At 42.7% G+C, this 16,318-nt stretch overlaps 1 protein-coding gene across 9 annotated transcripts in view; it reads right to left on the reverse strand.

Moving 5' to 3' along the window:
• Positions 1 to 379: 379 nt before the first annotated feature.
• LOC129816700 (INO80 complex subunit D-like) overlaps positions 380 to 16,318 on the reverse strand; it is a 32,747-nt gene continuing 16,808 nt past the window's right edge. For 8 of the 9 annotated variants that reach the window (XM_055871495.1, XM_055871497.1, XM_055871490.1 and 5 more), the window contains 9 exons: positions 12,336 to 12,582; positions 11,067 to 12,220; positions 10,820 to 10,925; positions 10,513 to 10,734; positions 9,691 to 9,788; positions 9,371 to 9,504; positions 9,055 to 9,281; positions 6,147 to 6,304; positions 380 to 5,805 (listed from right to left, as the gene is read on the reverse strand). In XM_055871495.1, coding sequence (XP_055727470.1) covers positions 4,847 to 5,805; positions 6,147 to 6,304; positions 9,055 to 9,281; positions 9,371 to 9,504; positions 9,691 to 9,788; positions 10,513 to 10,734; positions 10,820 to 10,925; positions 11,067 to 12,220; positions 12,336 to 12,553 — 3,276 coding nt within the window. In that variant the 5' untranslated portion in view covers positions 12,554 to 12,582 and the 3' untranslated portion in view covers positions 380 to 4,846. Of the gene's footprint in view, positions 5,806 to 6,146; positions 6,305 to 9,054; positions 9,282 to 9,370; positions 9,505 to 9,690; positions 9,789 to 10,512; positions 10,735 to 10,819; positions 10,926 to 11,066; positions 12,221 to 12,335; positions 12,583 to 14,281; positions 14,568 to 16,318 lie in introns of those variants that run through there. The other variant, XM_055871499.1, reaches the window with a different exon arrangement.

The raw sequence follows: 16,318 nt of genomic DNA on the forward strand, positions 1-16,318 counted from the left end.
TAATTTACATAGCTCTTATCCATTTCTAAATTACAGAGCCTGGAGAATGCTGTTATTTCTATTGGGGGGAAAATAAAACTTTTTACACTTGTACTGGCAGGTTTGCTAGAAGACCTTAATTCATGATTTCCTCTCAAGGTGGTGGAATTATTCGCTTTTTATGCACTTTTCTCTATTCTGACCTTGGATTTAAGCACGAGAACAGCATGCTATTTTTTTTTCGGGGTGGAGATAAGAAATAAAGGTGTGGCGGAGGGCGTGTCTACAGATACACTGTATTCTGACTTGATTTATTCCCTCAAAACGTACCATTTACGTACGTGTATTACTGTAAGAATTGTGGATCTATAAATAAAAACCGACAACTCATGACAGCAAATACCTCACAGCAAGTTTTATTTATACATCCAAAAACAAAAGATCACATTTTATCACACTATATACACATTCCATACAGTGTTTATACACATATTACATAATTTGTACACAAGAAAAATATACATAAAAATGTAAACCTTTGTATACAAAAAAATACCTTAGACAAATTATACAAGGACCGATAACAAAAGGTGACTAGATTATTATTAGCTCATCCTATCATCTTTAAAAACAGTAATACAGTACATTCAATGAGTATAGGAATTTGTCAGCCATCTCTCAGATTTCAAGCAGTTACAAGTGCCTACAGAGCCCTGCTTAGTTTGTTCTATATGGTTGGTGAGGAGTCTTAACTGCAATGAATCTAATCTCATGCTTTGTGAATACAGCAGTATCGCCTTGCTTGCGCAAATTCAAGAAAACATTCCAGCCCACCTAATTCCTAGGGGCTGTACATCTAGGAACAATGCTGTGGTCAAGCAAAAAAGAAACTGAAACTTGAAGCATCTGCTCTGGTTAATGTCTGTCTCCTTGAAATAACTAGGCCTTCTCACAGTTGGAAGTGGGGCCTGCTCGGTTCTAAGCAGTGTGTGTGTGTGCAGTTAATGGCAGCTGTTAGTTTTTCGTATCATGACAAAAGGCAAGATGCTTACTGGGAGCATCTGGCCTCCCACAGTGCTGTTTAGAGCAGGTCAGCTGTGTGTTCTAAATCCAAAATTAATATGGGTGCTGTTATGTGCAGAAGTATATATATATATATATATATATATACTTCTGAGAAAAAATAATGCTATGCCTGGATTTACTGCTACCAAGAGATCTGCTAATCCCAATAAGGGAGAAATGTTGTGGCCTTGCACTCAGATGTAAAGTTGTCTCGCCATGCAACCCCAGTCTTTCAGCAGCAACTACTTGCCGGAGTTTAATAGCTATCAGAAATACTGTCTTACATTAGACATTTTGCCAGTTCGGTTAGCTAAATGACAATGTACACAAACAGTGATCATTTCACTTTGAAGAGAACTTACAAGAGTTTTGATAGCCATTAAAACAAGGGGTGTTCCACAAACAGTTTCCATCAAGCACATCGCAAAAGACTATTTGACTTCATTTCTCAATCCATTGCCACTCATTAACTCACAATAAAACCTAAACTGTAGAGACCTCTACCCTATAAATATATCTAATACTTAACAATGAGTAATCTTTCCATTTCTAAAAAAAAAAAGAAATATACCAAACCCATGATTTACTACTATAGAGTTTAAAACCAGACAGGGCAGAGTTGTCCGGTTAATTCCATCCTCATTCCTTAACAGTTAACATTGAGACCCATGCTTCATTAACCTTAATGCACCTGAGAAGATTTATTTAGTACAACAGACAGTGCTATCTATACCTCAGAAATGCTCATTGCACCAGTTTACACCAATGGTGTCACACTACCACACAAACAGATAAGATGCTAAAACAAGGGGGCATCATTTCACATGTCCATATACCCATTCTACGTATGCATATACACTGCTAGACTAGTGAAAGATGACTTTCTGGTCCTTTACTGGGGGGAGGTACAGAGTGGACAAAACATTAAGAACACCTGCTCTTTCCATGACAGACTGGCCAGGTGAAAGCTATGATCCCTTAATGATGTCACTTGTTAAATCAACTTCAAATCAGTGTCGACGAAGGGGTGGAGACAGGTTGCGGGATTTTCAAGAATGGTCCACCATCGAAAGGACATCCAGCCAACTTGACAACTATGGGAGGCATCAAACAAGGGCCAGCATCCCTGTGGAACGCTTGACACCTTGTAGAGTCCATGGCCCGACAAACTGAGGTCATTCTGAGGATTAAAGGGGGGGGGCAACTCAATATTTGGAAGGTGTCCTAATGTTTGGTATACTCAGTGTAGTTATCACTCACCCCCCCCCCCCCCAGGTTCCTAAGTAGTTTCTATTGTAGAAGGGACCATATCCATGAATGTCCTTTTAAAATGGCATTATATAGCAAGACCAGAGAGCACCATGGAGAGTTGTGAACACCCGAGCCCATGGATTTGGCCATCACCCTTGCAATAACTACTCAGTATGACCTAAGAGAAGCATCCTGTTCAATGGTCAGTTGCAGTCGCTCTCTACTCAGACAGTTCAGACTTGATTTAGAACAAACGGTTTATGTCACAGAGAGTTACACAGGCCCAAACATATCTGGTCCACATCGGTTTGGATTACATAGTGAAGATACATAAAGTGGAGACCAATACAATACTGTGACAAGAGTGTGTGCGCCAATGTGTTTATTGCTTAAATTAACACAATTTACCTTCAAGTGGCTAATAGGTCACCCATAAGGAGTCCCACAATGTTGAGGTCAAAAGATATTTTATGTTTCTGAGTGACCCAATAATAGAGCAAATATATACACTATATATATATATATATATATATATATATTTTTTTTTTACGCTGTTTAAAAGTGGTTTGGCCAAATTCTCTGTTAAGTGGAGGAGGACAGGACTACATCATGGTAAGATGACAGAGCAATTTCCTCTGTTGCTTCACAACGGGTCACCCGCATACAAGGACCTGCCTTAGAATCTCTTTCAAAAGGGTGAATGGAACAGATGAACCCATGCAATGACCATAGCAAGGCAGGATATACTACCCTACGTATTTATTTGGACAGTGAAGCGAAAACGTTTAATTTGGCTCTATACTCCAGCATTTTGGATTTGAGATCAACTGTTTCATAGGAGGCAACAGAATGTCACCTTTTATTTGAGGATATTTTCATACACATCCGTTTTACCGTTTAGAAATGAAATCACTTCATGTATCTAGTGCCCCTCATAAGTATCTGGAAAAATTCCCTTGTGTATTAAAGTAGTCAAAAGGTGTAACCTAGCATGCAATGATTACATCAAGCTTGTGACTCTACAAACTTGTTGGATGCATTTTAAAGTTATTTTGTGCCCCATTAAAACTAAATGGTAAATAATGCAGTGTCATTTTGGAGTCACTTGTGTTTCTGAACATGTCTACATTAAATGTGGAGGCTGCCAAGATTACAGTTAATCATGAATAATGAGTGAGAAAGTTAGAGGCATAAATATCATACCCCCCCCCCAAAAAAATGCTAACATCCCATTATTGGTAATGGAGAGGGGTTATGTCTTGTGGATATGATATAAGATGCTAACATCCCGTTATTGGTCATGGAGAGGGGTTATCATGTCTTGTGGATATGATATAAGATGCTAACATCCCGTTATTGGTCATGGAGAGGGGTTATCATGTCTTGTGGATATGATATAAGATGCTAACATCCCGTTATTGGTCATGGAGAGGGGTTATCATGTCTTGTGGATATGATATAAGATGCTAACATCACGTTATTCGTCATGGAGAGGGGTTATCATGTCTTGGGAGTATGAACTTTGTGCCTCGAACTTTCTCGCTCCCGACTCATTCATGATTATCCGTAACCATGGTAGCATCCACATTATTGTAGAAGTGTTTAGAAACATTACATTTTTATTTAAAATAAGTGACGATACATTATTTACTTTCATTTCTATGGGGGCACAACATAATCTGAAACATCAACAAAACAAACTAAATGCAGCCAACAAGAGTGTAGAGTCACAAGCTTGATGTGTGCTAGGAAACTGGTACCAAATACTAAACTTGACTACTTTAATACACAAGTGAATTAGTCCAAATACTTATGACACATTCAATTGGGAGCCTAGATACATGAAGTGCGTTTGTTTCTAATTTAATCTCAAATCCAAAATGTTGGGAGTATAGAGCCAAATTAAAAGTTTTAGCTTCACTGTCCAAATAATACGCAGGGGAGTGTTGCTGATGGATGTTAGACACGACTAAACTGGCAATATTATTATTATTATATATATTTTTTAAATTGACCACTGATTGACGCTTTGTCACCGTATTCTCTAGCACTGTTGTTGTCACTATGATATAAATAATCTCTCCTTCTAAGGGCCGTTCTCCAATGTTCCCCCACATCAATCCATGTATTCCTCGTGTCACTATTTCTATTGTATCTTGTACTCTGCATTGTTGGAAAAGAACTCGTAAGCAAGCATTTCACTGTTAGTCTACTGTTGTTGTTTACCAGGCATGTGACAAATAACATTTGATGTTTCTACTGAACCACCTCCCTCCACACACACACCTCTGCCCCCTGCTGGCGAAACTCTGGAGCTGCGTTTACGTCAAACCACTGGACCCTTTCAGGTGGCCAACTGGCTATATTACCAAGAAATCATTACACAGTTAAGGAATATCTGAGGTTGTGCAAATTCCAATAGAATAGTGAGGCGTTAGGTCCGTTACCACATTGCACACTTGAAGCAGAAGGGAAATGAATGGACACTGGGTGAATACGTTTCTAGAGTCCACGGTTTGACCAACAGCCATTGTACTGTGCACGGCTTGCTCTAGTTACTGTGTGGAAAGGGGGGCGTTGCACTGTTGGCACTTGCAGCGGTGGCACTAGCTATGGAGAAGCCAGTGGGGGGTGCTGTGGAGCTGTGACTGGGCTGCACGTCCTTCGGGATGCCACTGTGGGAGGCCAGCTGGTGGCCGAAGGCAGCACTGAACTGAGGGAGCTGCTGCTTGGGAAGGGTGGAAATCAAGAGGTCGTGTGGTGGCGAGGGGGCGGGGAACGCAGTCAAGCCCGTCAAGCCGCTCTGGGGCAACGCTGAGAGGGCAGCCATGGGCTGTAGGCTCACAGAGTGGGAGGAGGGGGGAGTAGACAGAGAGGTGGATACGAGGTGGCCCTCTGGTCTGATGAGGTTGCCGAACTGTGTGGGGTCAGTGAGGGGCAGGGGGAGGTTGTTCCAGGAGGAGCGTGGGGTAATTGGTACCTCCAGCAGGAGAGGAGAGTCCGTCTGAAAGGAGTTGGCGTGGGGAGAGGACATGTGGTCGTTGTAGGAGGATGATACATGCTCGCTGCAGTAATGGCTGCCCTGCGGAGACGATGTGGGCGCCTCTGGCTTGGCCAAGATGTGGGGCGGGTGTGTCCGGGGGACTGTGCGGGTGGAGGTGGTGAGGCTGGGTCCCGAGGGAGGAGTCTGGCCCTGGGCAGTGGGCTGCTGAGGTGACACCGAGGGGGAGAAGTGGCCACCAGCAGAGTGCAGCAGGTTGTCCTCCAGCTCAGAGAAGTTCCCTACGGGGATGCGGCCGTTGAGCAGGTCCCCCATCCCCCCCGGCTGGACCCCTGGCCCAGTGAACACTGCTGCCATGGCCCGGTGGTCCACTCCATCTGCCTGCGCCAGCTCCGCCATGGAGGTCAGGCACACCAGGGAGTCTGGGTAGGAGCCCATCAGCCCAGCCTGCAGTGCTCGTACCAGCTCCTCAGCCTCCTCTGTGGTGGGAAGCAGCTCCCCATTCTTACCTGAGGATATACACAATATCTCTTACCCACACCGTAGGAATCTACCAACCATCCACCTTTCTCAGAGAGCAGGAAGAAATGTTTGAGTAAATACTTAAGCCTTCAGCTTATTCAATAATATTCAGACAAACCTGTTCAAATAAAACTATTTTTTGTAAAGATAAAAATAGCTGATGTCTCACACACACACACAAGCTAAAATGACCCCTATTTGGAAAGTCTTGCTGTGACAGCTTATCTGGACAGTTACAACTAGAAGAATAGAATAACATTATGAATAGGCCCTAGAGTGGTGAAATCCATGACAACAACGAGCAAAAAATAAATAATAATAAAAGTACCTTCAAACAAGTCAAAGTCCTGAAGGTCATCGGGGAGCCTGGGTAACACGTCCGAGAAATCCTCCTGGTTCAGCTCGAGGTCGTTTGGAATGTCTGACATGTCATTGGTGATGTCATCGGGAAGTTCATCGGTGCTCAGTTCAGGCGTCGAGGGACTCCTGCCATCGAGGGAGAAAAAATAAAAAATAAAAAATCAGCAAGTACATAAGGACTGTTCATGCGCAACACACACTCCTAGTGTCTGGAACAATATGTTCATAGCAGTGGAGGTTCCTCAGAGGAAGGGGAGGACCATCCTTCAGAAAAATGTAAAATTAAATGTTAAAAATTATCCTTTTTAGACTATAATAAATATAATCACGTCACCAAATAATTTATTAAAACACTGTTTTGCAAAGGTTTACAGTAGCCCAACACCCTCTAGGGTAGCACCATGGTGTAGCCGGAGGACAGCTAGTTTCCGTCCTCCTCTGGGTACATCGACTTCAATACAAAACCTAGGAGACTCATGGTTCTCACCCCCTTCCATAACCTTACACAGTAATTACGATAACTTCCAGAGGATGTCCTCCAGTCTTTCTGAGCTCTTGCAGCATGAACTGACATGTTGTCCACCCAATGAAAAGATCAGAGAATGAATCTAGTACTGAAAGCATAAGATACAGCTAGCTAGGACTGCAGTGTATAAAATGTGGTGAGTAGTTGACTCAAGTGAAAGATAGTTTAACAATTTTGGAAAAAAATATTTTTCAAAATGAAGGAGAGAGAGCTAGCTATATTTTGTATTTTTTTTTTCACTTTCACAGCTAGCTAGTTTTGGCCAACTAACACTCAGCTCAAACAGAGAGGGATGCTATGTTAGCTAGTTGGCCATGGCTATCCAACACTGGAACTCTTTCAAGTAAAGGTAAGCTTTTGGTTTTATTAAATGTATTGCCAACGGGGCCCGCCAGTGTAATTGCTAAACTGCTCACTGTACACTGTACTGCATGATTGTAGCGGGTTAACTAACACGTTAGTTACTAGAACTATGTTAATAGCGCTGGAGGAGATGGCTGATGTTTTACAGGCTCCTTACCAATTGTGCTATTTAGTGTTTTTTCGCTTTATTTGTAACTTATTTTGTAAATAATCTCATTTTCTTTAACGAGTCTGACGCAAATTATTTACTCCAGATACCTGACCAGGCCCAAATCCCTGTCATTCTCGTGAAGAGAAGACGCAGATACAAGGGACGCAGGTCCGGGTGCCTTATGAGAATTTGTTGGCGAGTGGGTAACCTGCCTCTACCATCCGTCTTATTGGCCAACGTGCAATCATTGGAGAATAAACTGGATAAGCACCGTTCAAATCTATCCTACCAGCAGGACATTAAAAACAGTATTATCTTATGTTTCACAGAGTCGTGGCTGAACAACATATACAGCTGGCTGGTTTTTCGTGCGTCGGCAAGACAGAACAGCTGCCTCTGGTAAGACAAGGCGTGAAGGTCTGTGTCTATTTGTCAATAACAGCTGGTCTCAAGGTTTTGCTCACCTGAGGTAGAGCATTTCATGATAAGCTGTAGACCACACTATTTCCCAAGAGAGTTTATCTATATTTTTCATAGCTGTCTATTTACCACCACAAACCGATGCACTAAGACAGCACTCAATGAGCTGTATAAGGACATAAGCAAACAGGAAAATGCTCATCCAGAGGCGGCACTCCTAGTGGCCAGTGACTTTAATGCAGGGAAACTTAAATCTGTTTACCTCATTTCTACATGTGCAACAAGAGGGATTTTTTTATATTTTAAACTCTAGACCAAAAAATAGACCAAAAGCCTTCTGAACAGCTTTTACCCCCAAGCCATAAGACTGCTGAACAGCTAATCAAATGGCTACCCGGACTATTTGCATTGACCCACCTTCCCTTTTTTTAAACACTGCTGCTACTCTCTGTTAATTATCTATGCATAGTCACTTTAACTCGACCTACATGTACATATTACCTCAATTACCTTCACTAACCTGTACCCCCGCACATTGACTCGGTACCGGTACTCCCTGTATATAGCCTTGTTATTGTTATTTTATTTTTCACTTTATTTAGTAATTATTTTCTTAACTGCATTTTTAGTTAAGGGCTTTTAAGTAAGCATTTCACGGTTGTACATCTGTTGTATTTGACGCGTGTGTTAGCGTCAAATAACATTTCATTTGATTTGACTATGACGTTAGCTAATATGGTGAAAACGATGTAGGCTGCGTGTAGCAGTTAATGTTATGAAGGTTTGGCTTGGAAAGTTTTTTTCCTCGCCTGGTCACAGACAGTTGTGCTCTTAAGTCCACAAGCGAAGGGAAAAGGTGAGATGAGAGTGCGTAGAAGTGAGGAGGAGTATACAATGAGCAAAGTGATCATGCTGTTTGTACGTGGCTGCTATGAATGTGAACTGTGTTTGCAGGTGATCAGTGGTGCATTCATTCTGGCGATTCTGTTGAAAAACGTTTCACAAACAGAACGGGGATAAACATACCTGAATTTGTCCATTAGAAACACATGTTTAGAATTGTTGGACTAATGACTACACCCTAGATCAGCTAGATGCAGGCAAGAGCGTGCAAGGCGGTATTGAAATTGTGTCACTTTCACCTTGATTACTCAAATTTGTCTCTCTGTCCTGTGTGCACCCACGTTGTAAACTTGAATTCATAGGTTAGATTGTAGCAACCTCGTGATCGGTACAGGGAAAATTCTAGTATCATTGTAGTAGCCTAAACCTATATAGTGCACTACCGTATAATCAAAAGTAGTGCACTATATAGGGACTAGGGTTCCATAGGGCTTTGGTCTAAAGTAGTGCACTATATAGGGACTAGGGTGCCATTTCAGACCCAGTGAGAGACCAGATGGTTCTGGGGCAGACCTGATGTTGGCCTGGGTGGGCATGGTCAGGCTGGAAGAGGAAGGCATTCCCAGGTTCCCCTGGGGCAGCGCCGGCGGGATGGGCTTCTGGGGCCGCCACGGCCCTCTCCTCCTCTTCTTCTTGTGTTTCTTGGTGAGTGCAGGCGGTTTGGTCTTCTTACGCGGCTTTCGCTGCTGCTGCTGGTGGTGCTGCACTCTTCGGTTACCGTCTCCACGCAGGAAATTGTCCTATAGGAAAAAACACGTGTCCGTAAATATAGTATTACAGAGCAGATAATGTGGCATATGTATAACAATGGTACTCCCAATGTACTGACCATCTTTTTGGCATGCTCTTCACAGAGCGGTGTCTGATGCGTGATGTCAAACACAGGAATGGAGCACTGTTGTCCATCGGCAAATTTGGCTGTGCAACTGGAGAAGAGCTGCTGGGAGCGATTCAACAGAATGTCTACAGAAACACCGTGAAGGAAGCACTCCAGAGGAAAAGAGGACAACTGTCATGTCTCAAAAACAGAAGCCATACTTTGAGTCTGTTAAGTTCTATTAGGACAAGTTATAAAGCCATATTCTGCAATAATGACAGTTTGGTCCCAACAGTCCAGTGTGCCATGTAAGAGGTTGGTGAAAAGGATACGCTGGAAGCAGTGTCGGGTGAAGGGTAGAGCTCGGCTGCTACATGCCTGGCCCTTGGTGCTTCCAGTGCAGATTCCCGTCTCCTGCTGCCCTGGCGCACTGAGCAGAGAGACAGATAGGCCCACGCTCAGGACACAACCATGTCAACACTCTCTCAGCTCTTCACAACTATCATTACTGACCACATGACCAGTGTGAGAGGGCTGGCCGATGCCCGTCATGTAAAAAAGGGTTTTACTAAAAGAACTGGAAAGGTTTCTTCCAAATTTTTATAAATATATAAATACAAAAAAAAAGGCTTAAAAATGGCAAAGAGTTAAAATTGTAAAAACAAGGACTAAAAAGATTAAGACCAAGAATAAAATAATCTTTGCTGGTCTATCCCTGCTTACCTCTCTTCCCCACTAGCACTCTCCCACAAACAGCTATAGCTCATCATCTCATTTAGTGGCAGGGGTCCTACAATTACCTCTTTAGCCAATAGCAAATTCAGACAGTCAATTTACTAGACACTTTTAAATGGTTCTGGTGAAATTAGATCTCAACTATGGCATGATCTGAATAATGTAAGTTAAGCAGGAACCTGCTATACAATACACATAGAAAAGAAAAAAAACGCACAAATACAATTTAAATAAAGAACTGTGCTCAAATGAGGATGTACTCACATCACAACCAAGAACAGTTTTAGTATCTAAGTCATTAAAACATTTTTTTTTTAAACATTTTCCCATTGACATGGTATTGGAGGAGACTAATAAGGTTAGTCAGGCTCAATTTCATAAATGGGAGTGTTGTGCACAGTGTTGAGTATTTAGTTTACCTTGAGGTCTGGGAGACCTTGCGCAACTTCTGAATCAACTGGCCAGCACAGTCGGGGTCTTTACTGGCAGCGTGCAGCAGGGCTTTGCGGAAGGCATAGTGGTATTTCTTCTGGCGCATGGTAGCCCTCTCCTGCCTGCACAGGTGCTTGTATTTCTCCTGGAGGTATGAGCACAGCCGAGCCAGCCGCGTTCTCCGCGAGCTGCCAGCATCTTGATCTGAGCTGGAATTAAAAAATAAATAAACAAGTCAAAAACAAATCCATGTTTGATTTCACGATAGTCTAACTATGTACGTAAGAAACTTACACATCCTGCTGGTGTCCTTCCTGTAGTCTCCAGGCATTGTGATAGGGTGGAACTCTCTCTGCCTCTACTTCATCATCCTCTGAACTGTCTTCAGACCAGTCCAACCCTGAAAGAAGATAACCTGTTAGTACAGCTAGTCTCAGCAGTATAATGTCAAATGATCTTTATCTCGTTTTACACAGACCCAATACGACATTCAACTAATAAGCCAAATACAGTATGTCATGTGAATAGGGAGGAGAGGTACCTAGATGATGGAAGAGGTCTCCGTGCTCCTGATGTCTTTGGGTGCAGAGCTGCACCAGATGCTGTAACTTTGCCATGCAGGCAAGGGGAGGTGAGAAGGCAGCCGGGCGCATGGCCACCACATGACGCTGAGTGCTGTCCCAGCTACTGGATGGCAAGTGCGTGGCAGTGAACAGAGCTTTCCTGCCGAGGGGGGGACAGGAGGACTGCAGCGGACTAGGAGCTGTGTTGGGGGGCAGTCCGACAGGCAGAAAGACGGGAATCTGAGGTGGAGCTAGCTTACATGATAAACCCTGTAGCTGTCCTGGGAGGACAAACGAGGGCATGGTGGAGGGCTGGAGGAGTCCTGTCTGCAGCTGTCCAGGGAGAACAAACGAGGGCATTGTGCAGGGCTGGGGGAGTCCTGTCTGCTGCTGTCCTGGGAGGACAAACGAGGGCATGGTAGAGGGCTGGGGGAGTCCTGTCTGCTGCTGTCCAGGGAGGACAAACGAGGGCATGGTGGAGGGCTGGGGGAGTCCTGTCTGCTGCTGTCCTGGGAGGACAAACGAGGGCATGGTAGAAGGCTGGGGGAGTCCTGTCTGCTGCTGTCCTGGGAGGACAAACGAGGGCATGGTGCAGGGCTGGAGGAGTCCTGTCTGCTGCTGTCCTGGGAGGACAAACGAAGGCATAGTGGAGTGCTGGGTGGGCTGGAGGAGTCCTGTCTGCCGCTGATGGGGAAGATGAGGACGGAGGGGCGAAGAGCGGTGCACACAGGTAACAGGAGAGGGGCTAAAGTGCTCTGGGGGTGGTTGGAGGAGGGCATTGTCGTGATGGGGGAGCTGGAGTTTCTGGCTGAGCACCAGTCGACTGTGTAGTTTCTTCCTGACGGTGGAGCCCTTCCGAGGAGGGCCCTCTTCCCCATCAGTGTCCTCCTCGTAGAAGGCAAAAGGGTCCAGGAGCTCCCCATCTGGGAGGGCTAGCAGACGGGTGCAGGGTGGAGAGGGTGGCAGCTCGTCCAGGCCATTGGAGGCCTTCAGAGCTAGCGAGGGCACAGTTATGTTAAGAGCCACTGACTCCAGGTGAGGTCTTGAGCGCATCTCCTCCAATGCATCGTGTTTCTTCTTCCGCTCCTTCTTGGGGATAAACCCAAGGACTTGGAGGTGGCTGTTACAGTATCTGTGGAACAAACACACCTTTAACATGATGTTTCACAACTATGACAGATAAATCAATCACAAAGACCTGACGTCTTCTGTGGCGAGGACAGCTTCTACTGGAACGCCACACCCACCTGCGGTCCTCAGACTTGGGGATGGGGTTGGTGCATCGTTGGCTGTTGTACTTGGCCACATATTCACATTGCTTGAAGGGAGCGGTCTTATCCTCCAGGACATGACGGATACAGAAGGCATATCCATTGAGTCTGCGCTGCTTGCAGAGCTTTGGGCTGTATGAGCACAATGGCTTATTGTCCACCTCCGAGAAGTGGATGTGTTTGCCCTCATACATCACGTGACTCTGGTCCTTGAGAACATCAGCTGATGGGAGAGGGAGAAAGCAAGGGAAACCATGAGTCTTACATTATGCACAGTAATCACTGAGACTGCCCTGAATATGCAAACAAGACAAGAAAAGACCATGGGTACAGATTGAAATAAGCATTTACAGCTCCTCTGACTCTATAGTTTGACTGTTGCTAGCAAGAACATGAACATGCACAATTCAGGCAACTGATTAAGAATGTGTTCATATGGTAAAGAAAATAGTCTACAAGTGTAAAAAAAAGTTTCAAACAAACATGCATACATGACTAAAACATTAGGAAGATGTTCTAAGAAATCATGGGTGAGATTGGAAATGTCAAGATACACCTCTGTGGCATATGACTATATCTTAAATGTGTTTTTGAACCAATGATGTAAGGGACATTTTTGGCTTAGCACAGGCAGGTTTAGAATTTAGACTGTATGCTTTCCCATACCTGTGGCTACTGTCAATTCAAGCGCACGGGATGCAGCGTCAGACTGAAGTTTTCCGTTACATGCAAATGCAGGATATGGACACTGACTGTACTGTAGTCACAATGTCATTTGAGCGACAGAAACGTCACCAGTTCCAAACGGAGGGTAATACAGTACAGTGTCTCCACATAACATTGAATTAAATGTGTCTCTCGTAAAAACATAGCTATTAGCTAGCTATATAGCTAACGTTATGATTAAATCTGAATTGCATAGCTAACTAGCTAAACTAAATACAAGAAAACATGCACACTTGAGCAAATGTAGATTACGAGTTAGCTGAGCAAGTTAGTATTTGTTTAGCAAATAATTAGCTAACTACACAGAACAATGAACTTTGCATAAATAGGTACATACTAGTTAGCAAAACAAATAGTTAGCTAACGTTAGGATATTTTCCTACTTGCTACCTAACGTTAGCTAGCATAGCTAACAACCTAGTTAGGTAAAGTTAACAAACCGAGCTAGTTAATAACGTTAGCTACCTAGATGTTGTGTGGTAGTTCGCTAGCTAACTAAATAGCTGCATTCTGGCAAATTTGCAATAATCCGAAAACAGAGTATAGGCATTGGACAACAAGTACGCATGTAGATATGTGGTTAACGTATACATTAACATCATACAATAAAACGACCTTATAAAATTGCAATTTTAGCCTGCTACGGTCTAGTGATAGGTAGCTAACTAGCTAGCACATTAGCTAGCTACGCTAAAAACACAAGTAGCGGTAGCCAGGAAACGGAAACATCAATACATAGAAGATTTCTATGAAAATGGGGAATTTACAATACATTTTAGTGTATTTGGAAATAGTTTAAAATATAAAAAGTACTTAAGATTAGGATTTCACGACAATCAAACCGCCTAATTTGTGGCAAATAGAAAACAAAGGCAAGGGGAGGCACAGAGGCTCGTTCAAAAAGGCCTTAAACGAAATATTGCCCGCAAGTCATCTGGTCATTTTCTTTTTAAGAAAATTAATACATTTAGGTGAATAACGAAACGTTGTGAAGATATGTATATAATAAAACAACTCCGTAACTACCATAATCATATGTTGTGTGATACAGATAACGATCAAAGGTTAAACATTTAACATGAAACGATAAGACCTATCAGACCTAGTAACCCTAGGGCCTCGAGTAGCAAAGTCGTCCCGACTAGTCCTGCGCCATAAGCGGCCTCCTCAAAAATCGAAGTCGAGGCTTCACTTACCTTCAATTTGTATAGGCTGTGTAAGGTATTCGCTCCTGATAGAGTAGAAGTGCCTATTACAACCAGCTCGCCTATTTGTGCATCGATATTCGATATTTTAGGTAAATAATAATGCTCCTATCTGAATACAATATCATTGAAAATACTGATGCATGTAAATGTAGATTATCCACAGCAAACATTAGCAGGTGGGAGCTGCTGAGGATTTTAGATTAGTCCACAGCAGACTCCTCACAGCACCACTACAGGCACTGCGGGGACATGACACCAGTCCACAGTCCAACAACAACCTCTCTACCATATTGGAAATTCAACTTTGTATAAGCTACAGCAGGGAAGAAATGCAATGTTATGTCTTGTCGACTGCATGCATGGCAATGCTGATTGAAGAGTAGAGTAACTATAGTTATGTACTTTTAAATAAGTGACATTTCCCTGCTTATATCAACATGGTTTCGAAACTGTCATTTAACACATGTCAAATTCCTATCTGGCAACGGGCTGATGTCACATTCTTTATGAATGCGTTCTCTACTCTGGCTGCAACACTGCTGCCCAATGCTGATGCATCCCGTGCCCATCACCTACTAAACACTTGGAACGCTAAAACATTATAGGAACGCAGTTTAAGGCCCTACATCCCACATTTGTCATCTTCTTTCCCCAAGGAAAGTGTTTAAAAGTTAGTTTTTTACTTTCTTGCCTTAATGATTTGAAAGGCACATGTTACCAGCTCAATTTGACCATACTACATGCATTTGTGGGTGTGTGATTGTAAACAAGTATTTAATGAAGGTATTACAATTTAGTAAATTTGAAATATTTAGTAAATATTTCAACAGTGTAATACAAATATTTGTGATCACTGGTATAAACTGTGCTATAATAATAATAATAAGTGGCACATAAGATATTCCACTGTGATAGATTGTGCTGACCAATGGCTCTATACAGGCTTTATCTACAGATTAAGAACATGTTGTGCTTTACCATTGATTACTACTGAAGAAAAATTGATTTCTTAAATAGTTTCTTGTATACATTATCTACAAAGCAGCATATTCTCAATAGTCATTGGGGAAAATACAATCTTTACACAATTCACAGCTGTAATATACATACAGGAAATAAACTATTTATGCAGCTGGAAGACTGAAAGGTGCTTGTAGTGCATTTGGTCAATAAGGGTATGAGGAAGTTGGTTCTCAAACCTCCTCAGGGACCCCCAGACGTTTTACAATTTTGTTGTAGCTCTGAACTACCTCACATGATTCAACTAGTCAAGAGCTTGATGATTAGTTGACAAGTTAAATCAGGTGTGCTAGCTCTGGAATAGATCAAATGGATGGAACGGCTGTGGGTCCTGAGACTAGGTTTGAGAACCACTGCTGTATAGGGTTGGAAGTTGTGCATATAAAGTGAGAGAGGAATAGGCATCTATTAGAATGACTTTACTGCATAATAAATATGTGTCTATGGATGTTTAACAGCTATTTTTATAAGTAAGGATTGGATAGGTACTGTATCTATTGCATTGACTTTTCAGAATACATTAAAGTAACTGTCCAGTGAAATTCTCACTTTTAAAAGTTCATATTGTTAACTCATTCCAAAATAATGTTGTTGAATCATGTGGCCAAAGCATAATTGTGATTTTTTTTAAACACATAAAAACCGCCACCTCAAACTTGTATTTTATTTACATTTTATTGAACCTTTATTTAACTAGGCAAGTCAAACCGACCGTTTCAAAAATGCTTGTTATTTCCTGATAGAGGATGATGTTTTCCTACTGAAGAGGATGAGCTGGCCAATTAGCGATCTACTCTAATCAATATTTTTATGACTGGTATACGCCCAGACCCTTCTGTTGTTGGGGTATGCCCACACCATTCCAACACAGAAACACTGCTTTTTAACATACTTTTTTGGAAGGAAAACTGTAATTAATTATTTCACTCATATGGTACAGAAAAGGGAGCACCCCCCTTTCCACATTGATGGGACAGCAGTGGAGAAGGTGGAAAGTTTTATATG

This window comes from Salvelinus fontinalis, chromosome 19, assembly GCF_029448725.1.
Source record: "Salvelinus fontinalis isolate EN_2023a chromosome 19, ASM2944872v1, whole genome shotgun sequence".
In the NCBI taxonomy this organism is placed as follows: Eukaryota; Metazoa; Chordata; class Actinopteri; order Salmoniformes; family Salmonidae; genus Salvelinus; species Salvelinus fontinalis.